Below are 26851 nucleotides of genomic sequence, written 5' to 3'. Positions count from 1 at the left end.
GAGAAAGCAATGACTCTTCTTTTTGGTTGTCGGTTCTTCTGGAAAAAGATCTTTGCTTAAGGAAGGAGCTTTTAGTTAAATGGCACTCATGATCGATATGACCAAGTATTTTTTCTCTCAAGGTGCCGGCTTCAGGTATTTCTTCGTTTGGAGATGTGTCTGCAGTGTCCTTCCATACACGAAAGTGTAGATGATATGGAGCAAGTGGTGAAGGAGGCAAGTATATAAGCTCAGCGCCCCTGGGAGTCAGCCTCAAGGACTTTCAGCATCCCTGTAGAAGGCATATGGTAATTTTCCACTGTCTTCCTCAGGTGACAGATTTGCTGCGCATGGTGTGTTTAACTGAGGATTCGGCATACCTCGCGAAGTTTCTGGAAGAAATTTTGGAGTTGTGAGTTTGAGGACTAGTAACTTTACTACTCTTTTACTAGGAACCACGTGTGGTATTGTGTGCGAATCGTGGAATGGGAGGACTGCTTCTCGTGTTGGATGAGGGGTGGAACAGAGAGGGTGGAGTGGTGGCTGCTCCACGTTCAACCAGTCTGTTCCGCAGGTATATTGGCTCCATCCCGAAGACACTCGGAACTCTTTACGACAGCCTGGGGTTTATGATTCCTCAGAAGCTAGCTGGCGTCCTTCCTCTAGACTTTTTCAGCGATGACTCCATGACACAGGAGAGCAGATCACCGCTTCTTTCTGTGCCTCTTCTGTCAAGTGCTCAGAGATCAGTGTCGGGCGGCACTGAATCTGACCAACTGGAGGAGCTTCGTACCAGATCAGCTAAGAAGAGAAGGTGGGAGCTCCAGAGATTGGAGGAATTACTTGCACTGTTGTAGTTCAGACAGAGGGCAGTTGCCTTTAAATAATTGAATTCCTAGCTGTCCTTACTTCTGAATCATAGAAACCACTTCTCAGAGTTCCTAACCTACATCATCTGATGCCTTTCACTACCCAGGGAATATGCAGTGTTGATGACGTGGTCCACAGTGTCCTTCTTACCTGTCCTCATGGGGTTGCCAGGAGCCTTTTATGAGACAAGTTGAGGGCTTCTGCGTGCTTTCTGTTTTTCTTGATGTTCTTCATTGCTCGTAACTAGTTGAATTTATAGCAGTTATTTTGGAAATTGTGAAGTTGGTGTATTTTGCTACAGATTCAGACCAGTGTCAAAAAAACTGACTTTTATTTAATGTTCTCTTAGAAACTTTGGTTCTTTTCTAATGTAACTACTTGTCACCTCTATTGAATGTGTTTTGGCTCTTTGTTTCTGTTTTTAAAAGGAAAAATGCGTTAATAAGACATAAAAGCATTGCAGAGGTTTCACAGAATCTTCGGCAAATTGAAATTCCCAAAGTGTCCAAGAGAGCTACAAAACATGTAAGTTATTTCCAGAGGACAGGAAATGGTGCTTCTAGGTCTGTTCTTTCCAGCAGGAGTTGATTCAACAAGTAAGATTGAAAGGCAGTGTCTCTACTTTGAGGAAATGGTCATTGGAGAATATAGAAATAAAAGTAGATGTTTTTAATCCAACAAGTAAAGAACTATAAATTTGTTAAAGATAAACCATCTTACCCAAAAGTGTGACAGTTAGAGGTGATACAAAGAAAATCAGCAAGTGAAAGTTAGGAATGAGTAAGTGAATTCAAAATATCTAGATAAGAAAACTCATAAAATAATAACTAACATAAGCAAAGAGACCGTTGAAAAAGTAATGTGCATCATGATAGGACTTTGATTGCAGATCAGAAGGTGCTTTTCAGTACCTTTTACTTCAGTAAGGTGGGGTGGAGGAGGAGTGCTGTCGGGACCCAGGTGGTCTGCTTTTCTGTGACAGTAGATGGGAGGACTTGAACCCAGCTGCAGTCTGTTAATATTAAGTAGAACTGATGTTTTATTAAGGAAAGAAGAGAGTACCTTGAAACTTTTTGGAACTGCAGGCACTCTGAGAAGAGTTAAAATTCTATAAGAACTAGTTTTAGAAGCATTAATCATAACAACGGTTTGCTTTGTTTCTAGATATGTATAGCTGTCCTTTGGGATTGGAGGTGGGATTGTATTTTAAGAGCTAGTGGTATTCACTTCCGTAGTGTGCCTTCATAAGTGTCCATGAATCAGGCACTAATCGTATGTGTTGGAATTCTGAGTGGAGAGCAGGAAATCCAAAAGTGACAGCAGCAGAAGTGGCAGGCTTCCTCTCTCTAGATGTTACAGTGATTCACAGTCCTTTCTAGCACTCCTTAAGTCAGCCTCCATGTGGTAGTTCATCAAGTAACACATTGGCATAATGGGAAAGAAACAACCCCGAGCTTTAAAAACAATTCCATTGTATAGCTGTATCTATATTTTTAGATTATTGTATAGCAAGTAATTTAATATAGAGACTCCTTAAGATTATAGTCATCCTCGTGGTGCTTGGGTGGCTCAGTGGGTTAAACATCTGACTTTTGAATTCGGTTCAGGTCATGATCCCAGGGTTGTGGAGTTGAGCCCTGCACTGGGCTCTGCGTGGAGCCTGCTTAAGATTCTCTCTCTCTCTCTCTCTCTCTCTCTCTCTCTCTCTCTCTCTCTCTCTCTCCCTCCCCCTCCCTCCCTCCCTCCCTCCCTCTCTCTCTCCCTCTCTCTCTCTCTCTCTCTGTCTCACCCTCTCTCTGTCTCTCTCTCCCTCTCTCCCATACTCACAGTGTCACTGTAAAATTTTAAAAAAGGAGGGGGGGGGGCACCTGGGTGGCTCACTTGGTTAAACATCTGACTTCAGCTCAGGTCATGATCTCACAGTTCATGAGCTCAAGCCCCACTTTGGGCTCTGTGCTGTCAGCGCAGAGCCTGCTTCAGATCCTCTGTCTACCTTTCTCTCTGCCCCTCCCCCACTCATGTGCTCTTTCAAAAATAAACGTTTTTTTTGTTTTGTTTTTTTAAATTTTTTTTTGACGTTTATTTATTTTTGAGACAGAGAGAGACAGAGCATGAACAGGGGAGGAGCAGAGAGAGAGGGAGACACAGAATTTGAAACAGGCTCCAGGCTCTGAGCTGTCAGCACAGAGCCCGATGTGGGGCTCGAACTCACAGACCGTGAGATCATGACCTGAGCTGAAGTCGGACGCTTAACTGACCAAGCCACCCAGGCACCCCATATTTTTTTTTTTTTAAAGAGTATAGTCATCTTCTAATTTATACGGGTTTCCCTTTACTTTTTTTAGTATAGAAGGTATACATGATCATCGTTAAAAAACTGAAACCTTAATAAGTTAAAAGTTAAGAGTGTCCCTCCTCTTCCCAGGCCCCTTTCTGTATACACCAATAGCACACATCAAAGGTTTCCACATACCCGGATACACGCCTATGCATAAATGTTACAAATCGTTACTAAGCTACTATACTTCTCCTTCCCACCCCCACCACTTTCTCCCATCATGTAGCTCTTTCTGTGTATGTACAGATAAGTCTTCCTTCCTTCTCTATTTTTAAAGGTCTTACTAATCTTTTAGTGTCTGTTGGATGGATGTATCAAAATGTCTTTTATTCTTTATGGATATTTAGCGTGTTTGTTTTTTTTTTTTAATTTTTTTTAACGTTTATTTTTGAGACAGAGAGCATGAAGGGGGAGGGTCAGAGAGAGAAGGAGACACAGAATCTGAAACAGGCTCCAGGCTCTGGGCTGTCAGCACAGAGCCCAACATGGGGCTCGAACTCACAGACCGCGAGGTCATGACCTGAGCCGAAGTCGGACGCTCAACCGACTGAGCTACCCAGGCGCCCCTGGGGTGTTTCTTATTTTGCACTACAATGCAGGCTTCAGTGTCCTTGGAACATGTATCTGTTTTTGTGCATTTTACAAGTATTTCTGTTAGGGGTTCCGGCAAGTGGAATGCGAGGGTCAGAGGATTTCATGTGGAATTTTTATTCTTTTTAATGAGTGCCGATTTACTCTTTCAGGAAGGCTCTCACCTTACTCTTCAGCAGCCTCCAGTCCTGGCAAAAGATACAGTGCAAGGTATACTTTGTCTTCTCGGTGTACGCATATACTGACTAGGATGCCAAACTTAGTTTAATTGCATGTATTTAAACAGCTGCATACAGTTCTAAATTATAATTTTATATGATCGTTGGTTAATGAGATACGTCCAGGTATCATATGTCCTAAGTCCAAATATGTCCTAAGAATATCTTAGGAGAATAAGATATTCACACAGTCTCAAAATAACTGCATTCTGCAAAATCACGGGCCAGAAATCTTTATTTTTTTAATTAAGCTTTACACCCAACATGGGGGGTGAACTCATGACCCTGAGATCAAGAGTTGCATGCTCTACTGACTGAGCTTTCCAGGTGTCCCTGGCCTGAAATCTTTTTTTTTTTTCTTTCTTTAACACCATTATTATGAAAGCCACAGAAAGGAAAAGAGGCAGTGAAACTGGTCTAGATGAAAGCACTTTAAGTGTGACAGTTGAATGCACTATATGATCCCTGCCTGGATCTTAAATTCAGGGAGGCAAGAAGCCATAAGGGATATTGAGACAGTAAGAGAAATGTGAAGATTGGTAGTATGCTGGGTGATAGGCCCTTATTTTTTGTGGTGTTCCTATCTTACTGTGCTGTGTTCCTGGTGGGAGACTGTGTAAATGTAGAGAGTGATGGAGGGAGAAGACAAAACTTGACAGTTGGTGAATTTTAATGATGCCTCTACGTGTAATGAATTAGTCATTGGCATTTTCTGTCAATGTTAAACTTTTATAAACTTGGGAAAACAAACCAACAAATCCAGCTTGGCTGTCAGATCATAAATGAGTTTCAGGCGTTTGTTTTTGAAACTTGGGTATCACTGGTGCCCTTAACTTTAATGTCTGTCATTGATCGGTAAATATAAGGGCTCCTCCCAACTTGTGGGTCATGGTTTATTGGGGTTGTATTTAAATGACTTGCTCTCAGAAGAGTTACCGTGGTGAGTGAGTGAGTCGGCTTCCCTATAGGCCATCTTGCTTCGGATGAAGATGCCATCCTGCTGGCTTTGTCAGGTAGTTTTTGATTGATTCTTCAGCTACTTTCCTCAACTTTAAGTCTATAAATGGTCACACACTCCCATGTTCTGAAGTCAGGAAGAGAATTTAAAATAATGCGGCAAATTCGTGAAATACTCAAATCCACAGATTTCACTCTGTGAAATTTTTCTCCTTGGAGCCGAGTGCAAAGCAGTAAAAAGGCCCAAAGTGAGGAAAATCCTCACAATTCTGGCATACATTAAAACAGACCCTGATCTACACTACCGGCCTCCTGAGGATTGTGTCCATTTTACAATGACGACAGACTCTGATTTAAGTGATGTGGGCCTTCCTTGTGTTCCTGAAAAGTTAGATTTAAATTGAATTTGTAAAAGCAAATAGTCTTTATGTACCCTATGAGTATAATACTTAAGAAAATCCTGTTAGTAAATGTGAATATAGAAGCCAGTCTGTAGAATAGTTCCGTAAGCTTAATCAGCTGCTTTCTGTTTTGGATGTCTTTCTTTTCCCAGATATGGCATTTATTAGTGATAATATTTGGTGCTTTTGTTTGTTCTTTTTAATGCTTTCAGAAGTGACCAAAGTTCGAAGAAATCTCTTCAACCATGAAATGATTTCTCCTTCAAAGAGATTGGCAAAGCGGGGGTTGCCTAGAAGCCATTCTGTGTCGGTTGTGGAAGGTTTGGAGAATAAACTTAACAACTTGAAGAAGAAGACCAAAGGTATTATATTTTAGGGTAACCAATAGAAGGGGATTCTTGGATCCAAAGCAGTCTTCAGACTCTGTTGCAGAAGCTCATTGATCTCCTCCATTTTCCTCTCTGTGGTTACCATCAGTTTTCCCCGTGGGGTCTCTCTTCCTCCAAGCTTGGGTGAAGACTTAATCCTGGGATCTGGTCAGTCCTCTCCTACCTAGTCACCCCTACAAGTATCTGTTTGACAAACCAGTGAAAAAGAAATGAAGGATAATGACCAGTTTTTTTTCTAGTCTTTTGGGTGTTTTGGTTTTTTCTTTTTGTTCTTGTAGTGATTGAGTAAAGAATGCAATTCACTGGCCTTCATTGTATTCGTGAAGTGGTGCAACCGTCATCACTAATTCCAGATTGTTTTCATCACTCCAGAAAGAAACCATATATCCAGTACAGTCACTCTCCCGTTTCCCCCAACTTTCCCAGCTGTAGGCAACCACCAGTCTACTTGCTGTTTCTGTGGATTCACCGCTTGTGGATATTTCTTTTAAGTAGAATCATATACTATGTGGTCCTTGTAACCAGCTTCTTTCACTTAACATAATGTTTTCAAGCTTTATGTACAGGTTGTAGCACATCTCAGCACTTCATTTCTTTTTATTGCCATAATACACCATTGTGTGGATAAACTGCCTTTTATTTGTCCATTCATCAATTGGCGGACATTTGAGTTGTTTCTACTGTTCAGCTGTTAGGAATATGCTTCTATAAACACACACAAGATTTCACGTAGACGTGTTTTTAATTCTCAGGCACATGCCTTGGAATGAAATTATAGGGACATATGGTAACTCTGTGTTTAACTTTCGAGGAATTACCAAATTGCTTTCCAATGTGGCTATACCATTTCACGTTCCTGCTGGCGATGTGTGAGGGTGCCAGTTTCCCCACACCTCCCCCCCACCTGTGGTCTCTTTCTTTGATTCTCCCCATCCTCCTGGGTGTGCAGTGGTAGCTCATTGTGGTTATGAGTTGCATTTCTCTGATGACTGGTATTGAGCATCTTATCCTGTGCCTGCTGGTCATTTGTATATCTACTTCAGAGAATGTCTATTCAAATCTTAGCCCATTTTCTAATTGGGTTGTCTTTTTACTGTTGAATTATAAGAATTCTTTATGTATTCTAGATATTGGGCCCTCATCAGATACATGATTTGCGAATATTTTACCTCGTCTGGGGGTTGTCTTTTCACTTTCCTTGATAGTGCTCTTTGATACACAAAGTTTTTAATTTTGGTAAAGTCCGTTTGAAAGCAGTTTGTGAATTTTTGTCATTGCTCATGCGTTTGGTGTCCTAACTTAGGAAAAAAAAACCGAACAGAATCCGCTTTTAACTTTAAACAGTTACGTTTCAGTCTTTGATCCATTTGGAGTTAACTTTTGTGCATTCTTTTGTGTGAGATAGGAGCCCAACATCGTTCTCTCATATATGGCTATCCAGTTGTTCCATTAGTTGAAATGGCTTCTTTCCTCATTGAATTGTCTTGGCATCTTAGTCAAAGTCAATTGACCAGGGGTGCCTGAGTGGCTCAGTCGGTTAAGCATCCGATTCTTGGTTTTGGCTCAGGTCATGATCTCACGGTTCATGAGATCAAGCCCTACGTTGGACTCTGCTGACAGCACAGAGCCTGTTTGGGATTCTTTCTCCCTCTCTCTCTGCTTCTCCCCTGTTTGCTCACTCTCAAAATAAATAAACTTTTAAAAAAAGTTAATTGACCATATATATTAAGGTGTTAATTTTTTTAAAATTTTATTTAAATCCAACTTAGCTAACATGTAGTGTAATAATGATTTCAGGAGTATAATTTAGTGATTCTTCACTTACATATACCATCCAGTGCTCATCCCAGCAAATGCTCTCCTTAATGCCCATCACCCATTTAGCCCATCTCCACACCCAGTACCCCTCTAGCAACCCTCAGTTTTCTTTATTTAAGAGTCTCTTAAGGTTTGCCTCACTTCCTCTTTTTATTTTTCCTTTTCTTCCCGTTTTGTTTCTTAAATTCCACATGAGTGAAGTCATATATTTATCTTTCTTTGCCTCTTTCGCTCAGCATAATACACTCTAGTTCCATCCATGTTGTTGCAAATGGCAAGATTTCATTCTTTTTGATCACCGAGTGATATTCCATTGTGTATATATATCACATCTTCTGTATCTGTTCATCAATCAATGGACATTTGGGCTCTTTCCATAACTTGGCTTTGGTTGATAGTGCTGCTATAAACATTGGGGTGCATGTGCCCCTTCGAATTAGCATTTTTGTGTTCTTTGGATAAATACCTAGTAGTGAAATTGCTGGGTCTTAGGGTAGTTCTATTTTTAATTTTTTGAGGAACCTCCCTACTGTTAGAATGGCTACACCAGTTTGCATTCCCACCGGCAGTGCAAAAGTGTTGCCCTTTGTCTGCATCCTTGCCAACACATGTCATTGCCTGAGTTGTTAACGTTAGCCATCCTGACAGGTGTGAGATGGTATCTCATTGTGGTTTTGATTTGTATTTCCCTGATGATGAGTGATGTTGAGCATCTTTTCATGTATCTGGTAGCTATCTGGATGTCTTCTTTGGAAAAGTGTTCATGTCTTTTGCCCGTTTCTTCACTGGATTATTTGTTTTTTGGGTGTTGAGTTTGATAAGTTCTTTATGGATTTTTGGATACTAACCCTTTATCTGATATGTCATTTGCAGATATTGTCTCCTTTTCCATCAGTTGCCTTTTTGTTTTGTTGGTTGTTTCCTTTGCTGTGTAGAAGCTGTTTTCTTGATGAGTTTGCAGTAGTTCAATTTTGCTTTTGTTTCCCTTGCCTCCAGAGACATGTCTGTAAGAGGTTGCTATGGCTGAGGTCAGAGAGGTGTTGCCTGTTTTCTCCTCTAGGATTTTGATAGTTTCCCATCTTACATTTAGGTCTCTCATCCATGTTGAGTTTCTTTTCGTGTATGGTGTAAGAAAGCGGTCCAGGTTCATTCTTCTGCATGTCGCTGTCCAGTTTTCCCAGCACCACTTGCTGAAGAGACCGTCTTTATTCCATTGGATATTCTTTCCTGCTTTGTCAAAGATTAGTTGGCCATACGTTTGTGGGTCCATTTCTGGGTTCTCTATTCTGTTCCATTGATTTATGTGTCTGTTTTGGTGCCAGTACCATACTGTCTTGGTAATTACAGCTTTGTGATACAGCTTGAAGTCCAGAATTATGATACCTCCAGCTTTTGTTTTCTTTTTTAACATTACTTTGGCTATTTGGGGTCTTCTTCTGGTTCCATACCATTTTAGACTTGTTTGTTCTAGCTCTGTGAAGAATGCTGGTGTTATTTTGATAGGGATTGCATTGAATATGTAGACTGCTTTGGGTAGTGTCAGCATTTTAACAATTTGGTTTTTAAACTTTTTTATATGTGTATTTATTTTGAGGGAGAGGGAGAGAGAGAGCATGAGCGGGAGACAGAGCATGAACAGGGGGAGGGGCAGAGAGAGAAGGAGACACAGAATCCGAAGCAGGCTCCAGGCTCCAGGCTCCGAGCTGCGAGAACAGAGGCCGATGCAGGGCTTCAATCCACGAACCATGAGATCATGAGCTGAGCCGAAGGCAGATGAGCCACCCAGGCGCCCCAACAATTTAATTGTTTTTTAAATGTTAGGTAGAAGTCAGTAGTAAAGCCATCTAGTCCTGAGTACTTCTTTGTGGGAAGGTTTTGATAACTACTTCCATCCGTTCACTTGTTACATACAGGTTTATTCAGATTTTCTTTTTCTTCTTGAGTCTGTTTTCAGTGTTTGTGTCTTTGTAGGAATTTGTCCATTTCTTCTTGGTTATCTATTTTACTGTTACACAGTTGTGCACCGTATTCCCTAATAGTCATTTGTATTTCTGCGAGCTCAGTAGCAATGTTCCCTCTTTCATAGTAGTTTGGGTTTTCCCTCGATTTCTTGGTCAGTCTAGTTAAAGATTTGTCAATTTAACAAAGACGGGAGTAGAGTTTATTGATTCTTCACTAAAAAGCGCTGGGTGTTTTATGGTTCTTCTCAAAGAACCGACTTTTGGTTTCATTGGTTTTTCTGTTGTTTTTTAATTCTTGATTTCATTTATTTACTATGTAATCTTTACCATTTCCTTCCTTCTACTTGCTTTGATGTTAGTTTGATCTTTTTGACCTTTTCAGATTTAGTTTAGGTTATTGATTTGAGATCTTGTTTTTTAATACAGGCATTACAGGTACAAATTCCCTTCTAAGCACTACTTTAGCTGTGTCCTGTAAGTTTGGGTGTGTTGTGCTTTCATTGTCATTATCTCAAAATATTTTCTAATTTCCCTTGTGATTTCTTCTTTGGCCCATTGACTATGTGTGCATTGACCTTCATGTATTTGTGAGTTTCCCAAATTCCTTCTGTTGTTAATTTCCAATTTCACTCCATTGTGGTTGGAGAACAAACTTTGTATTTTAGTCTTATTAAATTTGAGACTTATTTTATGCTCTACCATTTGACCTATAATGGAGAGTGTTCTGTGTGTGCCTGAGAATAATGTGTATTCTGCTCTTATTGGGTAGAGTGCTATACTAATCTCTGTGACCTGTTTATTTTATAACTGAAAGTTTGTACCTCTTAATTCCCTTTATTTCACCCACCCCCCCATGCACCTCCCCTCTGGGGACCACCAGTTCTATGTATTGAGGAGTCTGGTTTTGTTTTTTTAGGTTCCACATATAAGTGAAACCATATGGCATTTGTCTTTCTCTGACTTAGTTCACTTAGCAAAATACCCTCTAGGGCCATTCATGTTGTCACAAATGTCAAGATCTCATTCTTTTTTATGGCTGAGTGGTATTCCATTGTATATATGCCACATCTTCTCTATCCATTCATCTATCAATGGGCATTTGGGTTGCTTCCATATCTTGGCTATTGTAAAGTTGCAATAAACAGAGGTGTGTGTATATCTTTTCGAATTAGCAGTTATCATTTTCTTTGGATAGATACCCAGTAGTGGAATTATACTGGTGAATTATATGATAATTCTGTTTTTAATTTTTAAATGAACTGTCATTGGGCATTAAGGAGGGCACTTGTTGGGATGAGCACTGGGTGTTACATGTAAGTGATGAATCACTAAATTCTGTTCCTGAAATCATTATTACACTACATGTTAACTAACCTGGATTTAAATAAAAAATAATAATAGTCCAAAACTGTAAGGTTTAGAATCAAGATATGTATGTATATATATATTAAAAAATCAAGAATTTCCTCTACAAAAAAAAAAAAAAAAGGAACCTTCATACTGTTTTCCCCAGTGGCTGCACCAGCTGGTATTCCCACCAACAGTTCCTAAGGGTTCCCTTTTATCCACATCCTCACCAACATTTGTTATTTCTTGTTTTGATAGTAGCCATTCTGACAAGTGTAAAGTGACCTATCATTGTAGTTCTGATTTCAGTTTCCTTGATGATGAGTGATGTTTGAGCATCTTTTTATGTCTCTGTTGGCCATTTGTATGTCTTTGGAGAAATAGCTGTTCAGGTCCTCTGCCCATTTTTTAATTGGATTATTTTTCTGGTGTTGACTTGCATGAGTTCTTTATGTATTTGGGATACCAACCCCTTATTGGATATGTCATTTGCAAATATCTTCTCTTATTCAGTAGGGTTGCCTTGTCGTTTTGTTGGTTTCCTTTGCTATGCAGAAGCTTTTTATATTTCAGTGTAGTCCCAAAGGTTTCTTTTAGCTTTTGTTTCTCTTGCCTGAGGAGACATACCTAGAAACAAGTTGCTGATGTCAAGTTACTGCCTGTGTTCTCTTCTAGGATTTTTATGCTTTCAGTTCTCACATTTAGGTCTTTAATCCGTTTTATTTTTGTATATGGCGTATGAAAGTGGTCCAGTGTCATCCTTTGCACGTAACTATCCGGTTTTCCCAGCACCGTTTATTGAAGAGACTCTTTTCCCATTGTATATTCTTGCTTCCTTTGTTGTAGATTTACCACATAGGAGTGGTTTAGTTCTGGGCTCTGTATTGATTCTTTTGATCTGTGTGTCTATTTTTGTGCCACTACCATACTGTTTTCATTATAGCTTTGTAGTATATCTTGAAATCACAGATTGTGATACCTCTAGATTTGTTCGTTATCAAGATTGCTTTGGCTAATTGGGATCTTTTGTGGTTCCATACAAATTTTAGTATTTGTTCTAGTTCTGTGAAAGATGCTGTTAGTATTTTGATAGGGATTATCTTAAATCCGTAGATTGCTTTTTGTAGTATGGAAATTTTAACAATATTAAATCTTCAAATCCATTAGCATGGAATATCTTTCCATTTATTTGTGTCATCTTCAATTTCTTTTATCAGTGTTTTATACTTGTCAAAATACAGGTCTTTCACCTCCTTGGTTAAGTTTTATTCTTTTTGGTGCAGTTGTAAATGGGATTTTTTTTTTTCTTCTACTTTGTTACTAGTGTGTAGAAAGGCAACAGATTTCTGTATATTAATTGCAATCCTGCACCTTTACTAAATTTATTTATCAGTTCTAGTGCTTTTTGGTGGAATCTGTAGGGTTTTCTGTGTACAGTATCATGTCATCTGAAAATAGTGACAGTTTTAATTCTTCCTTACCAATTTGGATGCCTTTTATTTCTTGTTCGATTGCTACAGCTAGGAGTTCCAGTGGTACTGTGTCGAATAAAAGTGGTTGATACTCTTGTCTTTTTCCTGATCTTAGAGGAAAAGCTCATTTTTCACCATTGAGTATGATGTTAGCTGTGGGTTTTTCGTCTATGGCCTTATTACTTTGAGGTATGTTCCCTCTAAACCTACTTGGTTGAGAGTTTTTATCATAAATGGATGCTGTGGTTTGTCAGATGTTTTTTCTGTGTCTATTGAGACGATTGTACAGTTTGTATTCTTTCTCTTGTTCATGTGAAGAATCACGTTGTTTTGCAAATATTGAACCACCCTTGCATCTTTGGATTAAATCATACTTGTGGTGAGGGATTTTTTAATGTATTGCTGGATTCGGTTTGCTGATATTTTGTTGAGGATTTTGGCATTTTTGTTCATCAGAGATACTGGGCTGTAGTTTTTTGTAGTGTCTTTGGTTTTGGTATCAGGGTAATGCTGGTCTTGTCAAATGAATTTAGAAGTTTTTTTCCTCTTTTATTTTTTGGAATAGTTTGAGAATTAGGTTTCTTTTAATAATTTTTATCACTTTGTTGACAGTCTCATTTTGTTCATACATTGTTTTACTGATTTCTTTATTTCTTTGTGATATTCTTGAGTCATTGAGCACATTTAGAAAACTTGATTTACTGTCCTTGACCAGCCATTCTGATGGGTTTTCTTAGGGATGGTCTCCATCAAATTCTTCTTTTCCCGTGGATGGGCTCTATGTCCCTGTTCCTTTGTATATTTTGTAATTGTTTATTGAAGATTAGATATTCTGACTATTATAATGTGGCAACTTTGGAAATCAGATTCTTCCACTCCTGGATGTTTGCTCCTCTTTGCATATTGAGGACTTCAGCTGTCTCTGTTTTCCAAACCCGCAACGCATGTAGTCCATATTGTGTGTGGTCACCGAAGTTTCTGTTCTGTTATCTCTGGTTTGTCAGTAACCTGACCAAGATTTCCTTAAATGTCTGACTCTAAAAAGGGAAAAACAAGAAAGTATTCTTGTCCCTTTAAATATTCCCATAGCCATCTTGGGAAATGCAGCCGCCTTCTGGAGGTCCCAAAACCAGAGCAAGTGTCTGCGCCCGCCCATCAGGGGTCCATCAGATTAACCACACAACCCCAAGTTTGGAGGACAAGGTGTCTGCCCTACCACCAGCCACCTGCTCCCGGAATGTGGGCCCCTCTCCCCACAGCTGCAGTGAGGCTGGGGAAAGGAGATCAGAGCTTCATGCGTGGTGTTCACTTACCAAAAATCCGCAGCATCTTCCTTGCATAAATCATGCCCCTCATTGTTGCAAGTAGCCCCTTGGGTTCCAGAGTTCCAAAATACTTGATTCTGATCATTTCCCACCCCCCACTCCCCTGCCAGTTTACTAGCTGTTTTGGTGGAGAGACCAACCCCTAGCTTCTTATGGCACTATTTAGTGTAACATCACTCCCTCTGGGGATTACAAGTCCTATCTTCTAAGAGCCTAATTCAGATTAATACCAACTTCATTTCAGCAGTATTGAAAAACTTTGCTTCTATAAATACCGTTCTGTTTCCTACCCCCTCCTTTGTGCTCCGTTGTTATACACATTACATCTTCGTACACTCTATGCCCATCAACATCAATTTATAATGATCACTTTATTTTTCAACTCCTAGGAGAAGAGAGTTACAAACGGAAACTGCTTCTGTGCTGTATGTTGTATTTATTTATCTAGTTCCTTCCCTGGTGCTCTTTGATTCTTCCCATGGATTTGCCTCACTCTTGAGTGCCCTTTGCTCTCAGCCTGAAGGACCCCCTCTAGTATTACTCATGGGGCAGGTCTGCTACTGAAAAGTTCTGTTTTGGGGGGGGGGGATTTGTTTTTAACCTGGGAATGTGCTAATTTCTCCCTCATTTTGAACAATAATTTTGCTGGATATTCAATTCTTGGTTGAGTCTTTGCCCTTTCAGCGCTTTTCTTTTTTTTTTTTTTAATGATTGTTTTTGAGAGAGTGCGAGTAGGGGTAGAGACAGACACACACGCAGAATCTGAAACGGGCTCAGGCTCTGAGCTGTCAGTACAGAGCCCGACGCAAGGCTCGAACCCACGGACCACGAGATCGTGACCTGAGCCGAAGCTGGACACTTAACCGACCGAGCCACCCAGGCACCCCTGCATGTCTCTTTTTTTATTGACAACTGGACGTAACATAATAAGGCACTTCTGACTTCTCCCCTCCCCTCCAGTGTTTGTTGTTATTGTTACTGCTTTTGTTTGGTGACTTTCCTGAACTAATTCTTTAAAGTCTGTATTCTGTCATGTGTGGCCACTGACATCTGCTCACTTAGCTTAGCGCTCCAGCTAATGATTGGACAGATTTTCTTTGATGCCTGGAACCAGTAAGTTTCTCAGCCTTTGCTGAGGGCCTTTGGTGCGTTGGCTCATTTCTTCAGTACTCAGCCAGGCAGCGTATATTTCTCTCTGCTTTTCTAGAGCCTCAAGGTGAGCAGTGGGTGACAGCTTAGGGCCTTCTTGGGTTTACCCTGGGCGTGCACACAGCCCTGCATTGCATGGAGTTTTAGGTCCCAGGAATATGTTGAAGGTTTGTTGAGTCCTCCATAGACACCTCATTCCCTAGTTTCTCCTTTTACGCTTTTGGTTAGCTTGTTGTTTGCCCCAGCTGTTATCACTCCCCTAGGCAGCTGTGATGTTCACAAGTGCTGCCGGTTGGTTTCAGTAAGTGCTCGCTGGAAAAAGCTCATTCATACTGGGTGAGTCCTGAGGTCAAACAGAGACTACTTGAGCCCGTGAGATTTTGCTTTTGCGGGGGAACTGCCAGACAGGTCAGATAATGATATCTGTGAATGGGGCTTTGGAGGAGCTCCAGTCTCATTTGGCCCTGTTCACACACAGGCCCCTGGGCCGTTGGTCTGCAGAGTGATTGCAGGCTGTTTGGTTTTCAAGGCTCCAGGGCTGGGGGCGCTGGGGCAAGATAAAGTTCTGTGGACTTGGCTGTTGTTATTGGGATTCACTGTTTTTCTTGGATAAATACTCCATGGATTGTTGCAAACTAGTTAATTTCCAGAGTTCTGAAAAGGCTGATTTTGCCCATTTTTGCCCAGTGTTCTCGTTCCTTTTGTGGAAGAGTTATTTCAGAGGTTCTTACACCACATTGCTGCCGACATCACTTCTCTTCCTGGTCACTTCTAATTCCCTCTAAACTAGTCCTCCCGTGATCAGCTTGGTTACATACCCCACTGAGGAAATGCATGCGGCTAGATGGCTCTCGCTATTCAGTATCTTAATATCTGTGTGGCATGTCAGCACTTTCATACTCTATCATTTCATCATAAATATAAGAAGCACTGGTGAGATGGATACTTATTAGTCCTGATTAAATTTTTTTTTTCAGAATTGCTTATTAGAATTTTACAGTATTTTACACTAGCTTATTATTTAATCTCTAATGCTGATTGACTGTTGTGTCATGTTAAGTCCTATGGTTAGACGTTAGCCCCAAAACAATCAAGAGCCCCTCCGGTAAAGACAAACAAAAACCACTCCAGGTGAGTAGTAAGCCATACAGAATTGCAGACTGCTCGCTTTGCCTTGCTGCCACTTCTTGATAAGGTTAAATGAAATTGATGCAATTTACATTTTAGGTTATCACAAACTGCTGACTAAGAGTGTGGCTGAGACTCCAGTACATAAGCAAGTCTCCAGAAGGCTTCTTCATAGACAAATCAAGGGCAGGTGAGTAACATCCTTGCCTAGCTACTTTGTGTAGTCACACAGCCTTGCTCATGATCTTGTGGGCCACTGTCCACCTTCTCGGAGCCCCTGTGACTGATGTCTTAACTGTCTTGTTACTAAAGAGTATTCAGCATTCTGTAAATTCTGAGGGCTAGAGAATCGTACAGAATGCACTCTTTTGCGTCACCTCTTTCACTTGGCATAATTACTTTGAGATTGGTCCATGGTGTTGTATGTATCCATATTTCTTCCTTTTTGGGGTGGTGAGGGGTTGCTGAGAAGCAGTCCATCAAATGGGTATTCCACATTTATAAACTTTTTTTTTTTAATTAAAAAAAATTTTTTTAACTTGTTTTATTTTTTTTTTAATTTACATCCAAATTAGCATCTAGTGCAACAATGATTTCAGGAGTAGATTCCTTAGTGCCCCTTCCCCATTTAGCCCATCCCTCCTCCCACAACCCCTCCAGGAACCCTCAGTTTGTTCTCCATATTTAAGAGTCTCTTCTGTTTTGTCCCCCTCCCTGTTTTTATGTTATTTTTGTTTCCCTTCCCTTATGTTCATGTTTTGTCTCTTAAGGTCCTCATATGAGTGAAGTCATATGACACTTGTCTTTCTCTGACTAATGTCACTTAGCATAATACCCTCCAGTTCCATTCACGTAGTTGCAAATGGCAAGATTTCATTCTTTTTGATTACCGAGTAATACTCCATTGTACATATATACCACATCTTTATTCATTTGTCCATCGATGGACATTTGGGCTCTTTCCATACTTTGGCTATTGTTGATAGTGCTGCTATAAACACGGGGGTGCATGTGTCCCTTCAAAAGAGCACACCTGTATCCCTTGGATAAATGCCTAGTAGTGCCATTGCTGGGTTGTAGGGTAGTTCTATTTTTAGTTTTTTGGGAACCTCCATACTGTTTTCCAGAGTGGCTGCACCAGCTTGCATTTCCATTATAAACTTTTTAAAAAATTTTTTTCAGAGAGTGTGTATGCATGTGCTCACACATGGGGGAGGAGCAGAAGAAGGAGGGAGAAAACCCAAGCAAGCTCTGCGCTCAGCCACCCACACAGGGCTTGATCCCAAGATCCTGGGATCACGACCTGAGCCAAAGTCAAGAGTCTGGTGCTCAGCTGACTGAGCCACCCAGTCCTCCCCTGCACAATTTTAAAAACCATTCTTCATGGCATCTGGGTGGCTCAGTCATTTAACTGTCCGATTTCTTGATTTTGGCTCAGGTCAGGACCTCATGGTTTTGAGATCAAGCCCCATGTTGGGCTGTGCACTAAGTGCAAAGCCTGCTTAAAGACTCTCTCGGAGCGTCTGGGTGGCTCAGTCACTTAGGCAACTGACTCTTGGTTTCGGCTGAGCTCATGATCTCATGGTTTATGTGTTCAAGCCCCACGTCAGGCTCCGTGCCACCTGCTTGGGATTCTCTCTCTCTCTGTGCCCCTCCCTTGTGCACATGCTCTCTCTCAAAATAAACATTTTAAAAAACCTTCAAAAAAATTCTCTCCCTCTCAGCTCCTCCCCTCACATGCTCACACTTTCTCTCTAAAAATAAAAAACTTAAAAAAAAAAAAAACAACCCACGCGGGGCACCTGGGTGGCTCAGTCGGTTAAACTTCTGATGTTGGCTCAGGTCATGATCTTGTGGTTCATGAGTTCAAGCCCCATATCCGGCTCTCTGCTGTAAGCACGGAGCCTGCTTCTGATCCTCTGTCTCCCTCTCTCTGCCCCTCTCCTGCTTTCTGTCTCAAAAATTAAAAAACAAAAATGCAAAAGCATTTGTCATTACATGGAGGGGTCATCATCACTGCTGGGCCAGGCTGCAAGTTTACGATCTCGGCTCAGCCTATGTGTGTGGTGGGCCACAGTTTTCCATGGTAGTTAGTGTCTGAAAGTTTGTCGTGCTAAGCTGCCCCTTTCCTGGTTCTTTGGCTAGAGAAAGCTGACTTTTCTTAGGGCAGTTTTGGTACCTGTTGGCATATTTGGGTTGACTATTTCCCCAGCACCCAGTCCAGGATCCAGGAAGCAAAAAGGGAACTCTCTGGGAGCTCACTGCCCTGTCTCTCTTTGGGTCCTGGGATCCCCAGCCACCTGCCTCTTCTTGTCACTGTTTAATCTGTAGTTCATTTTAATATAACATCCAGGGTTTTTAGCTGAACTTAACAGGAATAACAGGAAGGTTTCATCTTGACATTATTTGTGTACAGATTTTACATACTTGTGCAAGTTATCTACAGGATAAATTGCAAGGAGAGAAATGGGTGGGTTAGAAGGCATGCATATTTTTAATTAATTTTTATGTTGTAAAACCACTTTCCAAAAAGGTGTTCTAACCATTTTACTTGCAACAGTAAAGTATATGAGAGTGCTTGCCAACACTGGTACTCTTAAGCCCTGTGGTCTCTGTTGCTTTGTGAGGCTTATGGTGCATGAACCATGAGTGATACTAAATAATCCCTATGCTTGTTATTCATTAAGGTCCTCGGAGCCTGGTCCTGATATTGACATAGTCGAAGAGTCCCCAGAAAAAGGAGCAGACGGTATTACCTATGTTTGTTTTGTGCTGTTTTCTCTAGTTTCTTTGAAAACCCTCTATTTGTGGTGTTGTTCAGCATGTCCTAAGATATTGTGCAGACACTATGACAGCTCTGGGCCTGCAGTGTAGATCAGTAAATGTTTATTAGTAAATGGTCTTTTACACAGAATTTCCTGAGGGAATTTCTGGAGAAACCTTTTTACAGAGTAGGAACAGAGGTCAGGGTACGGGCTAACACGGGGTGATACAAAGTGCCGTGGCTTCTTTTTAAAGTACATGTAATGCAGGGGTTTCCAAAAGCAAACATTTTGTTTTTTCCAAAAACAAAGTCATGTTTTTAATGACTCAAGTAATTTGTTTATTGTAGAAAAATCAGAAAAGTAAAACAAAAAATATAGAGAAGTCAAATTTAAAAAAAAAATTTTTTTTAACATGTATTTATTTTTGAGACAGAGAGACAGAGCATGAACAGGGGAGGGTCACAGAGAGAGGGAGACACAGAATCTGAAACAGGCTCCAGGCTCTGAGCTGTCAGCACAGAGCCCGACGCGGGGCTCAAACTCACAAGCCACGAGATCGTGACCTGAGCCGAAGCCAGACGCTTAACCGACTGAGCCACCCAGGCGCCCCCAAGAAGCCAAATTTTTTTTTTTTTTTAATTTTTTTTTTCAACGTTTATTTATTTTTGGGACAGAGAGAGACAGAGCATGAACGGGGGAGGGGCAGAGAGAGAGGGAGACACAGAATCGGAAACAGGCTCCAGGCTCTGAGCCATCAGCCCAGAGCCTGACGCGGGGCTCGAACTCACGGACCGCGAGATGGTGACCTGGCTGAAGTCGGACGCTTAACCGACTGCGCCACCCAGGCGCCCCAAGAAGCCAAATTTTTAATAATTGCTTGGTAATCCCACAACTCAGAAATACTTAACATTTTAGCTTCATTGATACTCTTACAGGTGTCGTTTCTACACAAATGTATGTATCATAAACATGAAAACTGCAATTTTTAAATTTAAAAAATTTTTTGCAAAAGTCACACTATATAAACCCTTTTTTCACCCAGTATCATGGTTAAAAGGGTGGCAGTTTGAGATTTCCAAAGGTCACAGTCTGGTAGGTCAGTGGTTTTTCTGAACTTTGTTGGAGCCATATGTCCTACCCCTTGTAACTTTGTTACACTTCAGAAGTCTCAAGGTCAGTAATTTGTGACAGTCCATCTTGTATGTGGTATAACATAAATTTTACCCATTTCATACACAGGCAAATGTAAAAAGCTTGTGTTTCTCCCTGGTTACTAACTGTGATTCTGGTTTTGTAGAAATAAGCTTGAGACGAAGTCCTCGAATCAAGCAGTTGTCACTCAGCAGGACAAATTCTGGTTCCTTCTATTCTGTGTCTCAGCCCAAGTCTCGAAGTGTGCAAAGAGTTCACTCATCCCAGCAAGACAAGTCAGGTAACTTGCCCACCGCCTAGTTGTGTGCCTACTTGGTGGGAAGTATTTTTGAGAAAAGAAGTATAAAACTTGGCATTTTCTTTCTTGATATTGGAGCGGTAGAACAGGCATATTCAGTAGAGGTTTAGAGTGATGGACAATCCATGACATTCACTAACAGCGTCCTTCCTTTGGATTCCTACAGCTGGTCATTCATACTATCCTTTTGGTAATTTATTCATTCAACAGGTAAATTACCTGTTATTTCCACCATGTGTTCACATTCTACACTCGGGTCCTAGGGGAAGGGGATACCTGTTTGTCCTTCATTCTTTCATCCATCATTAGTTTGGATCATCAGATAATGTGTTTTTATATTTACAAATTAAATTCTTTTACTTGCCTCACATAAGGGCTGGCAGCAATAATTGGGGTTGCTGGCGTAATTAGGTGGGATCCCCCACTTCCAGTAGCTCGAAAAAAATTGTTTTCTTGTATGGGGTGGCTGTTCTGTTAGTATTGGGAGGGCAGGAGTTGAGAAAGAATTACTGTTTTTGACTTGCAGACCAAAGAGAAAAATCTCCAAACCGAAGTATTCGTTCTCCCAAGAGCCTGCTTTTTGGGGCATTGCATGAGATGGTCAGTCCTTCTGAGAAGGGTTCAGCTCGACTTCAGAGGACTCCAAGAAGCACATTGGGTTCTGAGATACCTACAGCTTATCAGGTATAACATTTCTATAATGTTTAAAATAGTGTGGTCTTGGCGGGGGGGGAAACATGGCCCAAAAAACCCACTGAGAACATTAGGGACGAGAAAGCAGGTGATCTGTAGATGTTAATACGTATTTGGGGGTGGTTGGGTTGATCGAGATGAATGGTTATTGGGTATATAGGGATGTAAGGCAGCAGTTTGGCTGAGGCCAAGGTGGTAGGAGAAAACAGAAATTATCTCATCTAGTCTCTTGGTTTCGTCCACCGTTTTTATCATACACCACGTATAGATCTTCCTGAAATGTACAGGCATCATTCGTCTGTTGCCCTTACACTACCCACCCAATCCAGTCATCCACGTGAGAAGCCTGAGTCACTCCCACACGTAGCCATTTATACCCATTCCCTTTTCTCCATCCCTGCAGTTCTGCCCTATTCCAGTTCTGCCTGGAACATTTCAACTGCCTTTTCCCTCTTCCCTCTCAAGTGTCCATCCTGCCCCCAGAGGCCAGAGTGAGCCGCGTTTTTTTTTTGTTTTTTTTTTTTACATTTATTTATTTTTGAGAGAGCACAGTGTGGGGAGGGGCAGAGAGAGAGGGAGACACAGGATCCGAAGCAGGCTCCAGGCTCTGAGCTGTCAGCACAGAGCCCGACGCGGGGCTTGAACCCACAAACCGGGAGATCATGACCTGAGCCGAAGTTGGATGCTTAACCGACTGAGCCACCCAGGCACCCCCTGGAGTGAGCTTTCTGACTGCATCACTTTGCTTAAAGCTCTAGAGACCTGTTGTTAAACAGGGTTTTCTGAAAATGGAATCCTTATGTTACAAAATAATTTTTATTTGGAAACCCAATAAACTGCTTAGAGTTTATGGGAGGACACACAGCTATGGAGACGGGTTTGAAGACCACAGATTTACGGAACCAGGTTCAGTCCTCTCCAGATGGGCATGGGCCTCCATCGGCTGGCTCTGGCCCCCACTCTCCCTCTGCTCTGTCCTCCACCTTTCCAGTGACGTCAGGCTGCACGTAGGTCTGCATGCAGCTGCTGGTTTTCATTTTAGGCAGAGAAAATGATAGAGCAAAGGCACCAGGGGCACCTGGTGGCTCAGTTGGTTAAGCGTCCGACTTCGACTCAGGTCATGATCTCACGGTTTGTGCGTTCGAGCCCCGGGTCGGGCTCTGTGCAGACAGCTCAGAGCCTGCTTCTGATTCTGTGCCTCCCTCTCTCTGCCCCTCCCCTGCTCACACACTGTCTCTGTCTCTCAATAATAAACAAATGTTAAAAAGATTTTTTTTTTTTTTTAAAAAGGCACCAAAGTTACCTCTTCCCCGCTTTCTCACCTTTTGCATTTACCTGCTGATACCCATTCTTAATGGCCTAACTCACTGTTCCTGTCCCCCCTTCAGGCTAGCTGGGTTAGACAGTCCTCTCTTGTGCTGCCAACACGTGTTGTCCCACGCACATCCCTGTCGGTGCGCAGGTGACACTGTTACCATCTTTCTGTACCCCATTCAACGTGAAATACCCACTAGACCAGGATTCCCTTGAGATGATCACAATGGGTGTCTGACCTGCTTTACCTGTTGGAGTGTTTAACTGCATTTTGCCCGAAGGAAGGGAGATTTTTTGCTGGGTAGTGTCGTTCCTGAGACATCGTCTTTGTTACTGGACCTTATGTATCCATATATTCTATACTCCATTCCCCCACCCCCCCACGGCCTGGCACATGACGGGTGTGTAGCAAGTACATGTTGAAGGCAGGTGAACAGCAGCTGATGTGACACCTAGAAGCTACTTCAGGAAGGGAGCAGGAGCGGTGCGGTGGGAGAGACCGTGGCAGTAGTGGAGTGATCCACCATCGAAGGCGAAGCATGTTTTAGCGGTAGTATGCATCTGAAGAAAATTCTTGGTCTTAGGGCCAAGATCAGATTTGGTGCTTAGTGCTAGGAAAAGAAAAGTGCGCATCATGTTTTGGAAGTTGAAACGTGCCACTGTCTGAAATCCAGGTTAAGGATTTCCCGTGTGCCTTTCTGATCGTCTTAGAGGTGACTCAGATGCTCTGTAGAGCATATGGGTGATGACATTCAGGCACTGAAATGAGCATTTCTTTACAGACTCCCAAGAAGAGTAACCGGAAATCTCCAAGCTCTTCTAAAGCGACGCCGAGACGGTTCCCTCGTATGCCACGAACTCCACTGCGCACCCCTGAAAGGTGGCAGAAACCCCCTACCGAAGTGACCCCTGTGAAACAGGCCATGTTTGAGGAGTCCGTAAAAGACTCCTCACAGGACTGGGGCTCACCATCTCAACCAAAAGTCACTCCTCAGAAAGGCTGCTCCCTGGCTAAAGGAGGAACCTCTCCTCTTGAAAAGAAGATCCCAAGAACCCCCGGAAGGCCAGGTGGTCAGCCAGCTGGATTTCTGCGGAATTCTACTTGGCCCCTCTCGGTGACCTCCAGTCCAGAAAGCACCCCCTGCCCCGCAGCCCCCAACGGGACCGCAGGTCTGAGTCCTGCCGGGTCCTCTCCGCAAGCGGCAGCCTCAGGGGCGCGGGGAGAGACGCCTCCGGACCAGGAGCACCACCGTCCCTGTGTCCCCGGGGCCTCCCAGGCAGGGGAGCTAGCACAAAAAGGAAAGGAGAAAGCCTCCTCCACCCCCGGGAGCCCGGGGACGACAAGTCTGGTGCCTCCCCCATCTCCTCCTCCAGAGAAGCCTTTCACCTTTCCCTCAGGCAAGGTTTCCAAGAAGAGTCCATTTCGGAAATCTTCGACGAACTCTCCTTCCCCCAGAGAAATGGACTGGAGGGAGCCCTGGAAAGCCCCCAATGTAGCCTCACCTCTCTCCTGTCCTGCTCCCTCAACTCCTCCCAGAATCCTGCAGAATGCCCAGTCTGACCCCGCACCCCCTCTGCCCCCTTCTAAAACTGGAAAAAGGTGCAGAGAGCCCTCGGATCTTGCAAGCAGCTTCCTGGAGCACCAGCCTAGTGCCTCTGCTGCTCCTAGAGAGGCCCCAGCTGACAACCCAGCTGCCAGCACAGATGCCGGAAAGGACCAGAAGGAAGTGAGCCTCTCTCTTCGGTCTTTCCCTGAAAGACACAGCTACCCTGGGCTTGGCTTCAGGAGGGACTGGCGTCTGTCCTCTCCTCTGCTGATGGCGAGTGACACAGAGTATCTCACTCTCCCGGACAAAGCACAGCTTGACAGCAGTGATGGCTTAAAAAGTGATGTGGCACCGATGGGAGAAGAGAGGCAGTCAAGGACGATGGTTGCCAAGGAGAAGTCTTCTCCATCGAGCCCTGGGGTTCTTCCATCCCCTCATTCCTGCGGGCCTGGTTCTCCCCTGACACCTTCCTACGACCTGCGCTGCACTGCAGACAGAAGGCAGCGCCAGGCGGCCGCGCAGCTGGAGGATCTGCAGGTGTCAGCTCGGCTTCCAGAAGCCCCCGCCAGCCCGCAGACCTACGAGGTAGAGCTGGAGATGCGAGCTTCTGGCCTGCCCAAGCTTCGCATCAGAAAGATTGACCCCGGCTGTCTGTGCGAAGCTGAGTCCCTACGAAGGGCGGGGAGCTCCCGGGGCGACGAGAGCTCCCTCCCTGGTGTTGGCCTGCCCCGGGCTGGCAGGTCCTCAGGAAGACCCGAAGCCACCTACGTGTCTCCCCCCTGCCTCCGCCCCTCACACAGCACCCCTGGCAAGAGCGGGGGACAGATGTACATCTGCCAGTCCTGTACCCCCACCCGCGGCCCCTCTAGCACCCCCTCTCCGTTTCAGACAGACGGCAGTGTTCCTTGGACCCCGTCTCCCAAGCACAGCGGGAAGACCACTCCGGACACCATCAGAGACTGGCCCCGCAGGAAGCGGGCAGTGGGCAGCAGCTCTGCTTCGAGGAGCGAGGTCAGTGCTGACCTCCCTGCAGGGGTGTCCCTACTCGAGCCGGAGAGGAGGGAGCGAGGCCCCGAGCTCAGCATCAGCAGAACTCCCCTCTTGGGGGATTTTGAGCTCGAGGGGGTGTGCCAGCTGCCCGACCATTCGCCTCCCGGGGACAGTGTGCCGAAGGCCGAGGAAGCCTACTCCTGGGGACAATTTGGGCTGGGTTCCAGGAAGAGGCTCCTTCCTGCTGAGGAGGAAATGGAGTGTCAAGCAAAAAGAGCGTGTGACGGGCAGAGAGGAGACCCAGAACTCGGCAAGAGCGAGGAGCGGTCTCCGGGCGTGAGCGTGCTGTACCTGCCCTCCACGGGGGATGACGAGGTGTTCTTTTCAGGTGAGGCTGCCGCCGTGGGTTTTGGGGGTTGGGGGGAGCGCCTCAGAGCTGCTCCTTGAAGAGGCCCGGGCCCCGTGGCATGGGGTACCACGGAGCCGTGCTCACCCTGCGTCTCTGTAGGTTCCACGCCTTCTCCCGGCTGTGCCGTGCAGAGTGGCGTCTCTGCCAGCGGGCTGCAGGCCCTGACCCAGTCTCCACTGCTGTTCCAGGGGAGAACGCCTTCCTCTCGGTGGAACGATGCCAGAGGTAATTGTTCACGGAAGGTCCTGAGGAGTGACTGCTGGGTGCCTCCCCGGGGTCAGCTCGGGGCTGCCAGGCCATCTGGGGAAGGAGTTCTAGGGAAGGCCGGGGTCTCGGACAGAGGACCGTCCCTGCAGGGTCCCGTGCTCTTCCCAAAGAATGGTTCTAACCCCATGGTGTAGTTGAGTGCAGGCCTCAGATCCTGATGTGTTTTCTTCAGCTTCTTGAAACTGTGACAGATGTGGACATCCCACATCCTGTGTGGCGGGAGCGTGTGGAGGAGAGGGGTGGGCGGCACGCTGGCAGCTTTCCCACAGCGGGTTCCACGCTTCTGTACTGTGGTAGATGGAGGACTGGCTGTCGTGATCAGACTCGAGGCTTCCCTTCCCTCGACCCCGTGGCTTGCGTCTGCTGAGTGCGTGGGTTAGAAAGGGCTCCTGGAACTAAAGGGGAATGCAGGAGTGGGGGGCCTTTGGTGGTTCCTCTCCCTTGACACTCAGACATAAATCACGTGAAACAGCATAAACCCCACACTCTGAGCCAAAAAGAATGTACAAACCCAGCTGAGGGAGTTCAAACTGCAGTACTTAGCTTTTTCCATTATTTACTGCCGCCCAGTCAGTGCTGACGGGTGGGGGGCGCTCACGCAGCCCGAGAACCTGCAGGCAGTGCTGGTGTCAGTCCGTCTTCGGGTGTAGCCTCTCCAGTTCAAGCCCGTTTTCTTTTGTTCTGTCCTCAGTGACTTCCTGCCCACTAAGTCTTTCTGCCTTTCTCTAGACGAGGATATGGATGTTTTCCCGGCCACAGAAGACTCTCCTTTCAGCCGAGCCTTCTCCAGGAGACGCCCCATCAGCAGAACTTACACACGGAAGAAGCTGATTAGCTAGTGAGGCTGGAACTGGTCGGGGGACTTAAAACTTCAAACACTATGGAGCGTGGCCGGAGCCACCGTGTCCCCAGCACAGAAGACGTGTTCTGAGCAGTCTTCTCCGGGTTGGAAGTTCCAGGCTGCTCTCTGTCCCACGTAACCCTGGGCTTGCTGCACAGAAACAGGAATCGCCAGGGCTCAGTGGAGCCAAGGGAGTTCAAAAGAGGAAGCTGCAGTCAGCCTGGTCCCCATGCCTCTTTGTGGTCAGCTGTCACATTCTTGACTCCCTCCCCGGAAATCCAGCCCTACCCCTCCTTAGGGAGGTGGTGTCACTGGGGCTGGGAGTCAGGAAGCAGGCACGAACCGTAAGACCAGGCGCTCATTCCAGCCCTGCCCTCCAAGACCAAGGCAAGTCAGTCGACCCCCCCCCCCCCCCCCCAGCCCCTTCATGGCTTCTTTATGAAGCTGCCGTTAGGCTGGGCCCCGGAGATCCCGGCAGGGCTCGCGAACTAAAGCACCACACACAAAGCTGAAGGCGGTGGCAGACAGAATAAATTTCTTGCCTTCCCCGTATAATAATAAAGTCCTCTCTTGCTACTCAGTGCATTTCTGCTTACTCACCAGGGCCGAGCTCTGGTGGTTCCTGGAGCAGC

The 26851-nt window shown here is 44.2% G+C and overlaps 1 protein-coding gene across 2 annotated transcripts in view; it reads left to right on the top strand.

Moving 5' to 3' along the window:
• TICRR (TOPBP1 interacting checkpoint and replication regulator) overlaps window positions 1-26795 on the top strand; it is a 68097-nt gene extending 41302 nt beyond the window's left edge. For both annotated transcript variants that reach the window (XM_043553955.1, XM_043553954.1), the window contains 13 exons: window positions 123-216; window positions 312-391; window positions 554-793; window positions 1278-1374; window positions 3931-3988; window positions 5567-5716; window positions 16043-16133; window positions 18631-18692; window positions 20006-20140; window positions 20685-20842; window positions 22948-25090; window positions 25211-25336; window positions 26108-26795. In XM_043553955.1, coding sequence (XP_043409890.1) covers window positions 123-216; window positions 312-391; window positions 554-793; window positions 1278-1374; window positions 3931-3988; window positions 5567-5716; window positions 16043-16133; window positions 18631-18692; window positions 20006-20140; window positions 20685-20842; window positions 22948-25090; window positions 25211-25336; window positions 26108-26217 — 3544 coding nt within the window. In that variant the 3' untranslated portion in view covers window positions 26218-26795. The remainder of the gene's footprint in view (window positions 1-122; window positions 217-311; window positions 392-553; window positions 794-1277; window positions 1375-3930; window positions 3989-5566; window positions 5717-16042; window positions 16134-18630; window positions 18693-20005; window positions 20141-20684; window positions 20843-22947; window positions 25091-25210; window positions 25337-26107) is intronic.
• Window positions 26796-26851: the final 56 nt, after the last annotated feature.

This window comes from Prionailurus bengalensis, chromosome B3 (assembly GCF_016509475.1).
Source record: "Prionailurus bengalensis isolate Pbe53 chromosome B3, Fcat_Pben_1.1_paternal_pri, whole genome shotgun sequence".
Lineage (NCBI taxonomy): Eukaryota > Metazoa > Chordata > Mammalia > Carnivora > Felidae > Prionailurus > Prionailurus bengalensis.
The sequence above is the reverse complement of the archived record's forward strand: the minus strand, read 5'-3'. Positions and strand labels throughout refer to the sequence as shown.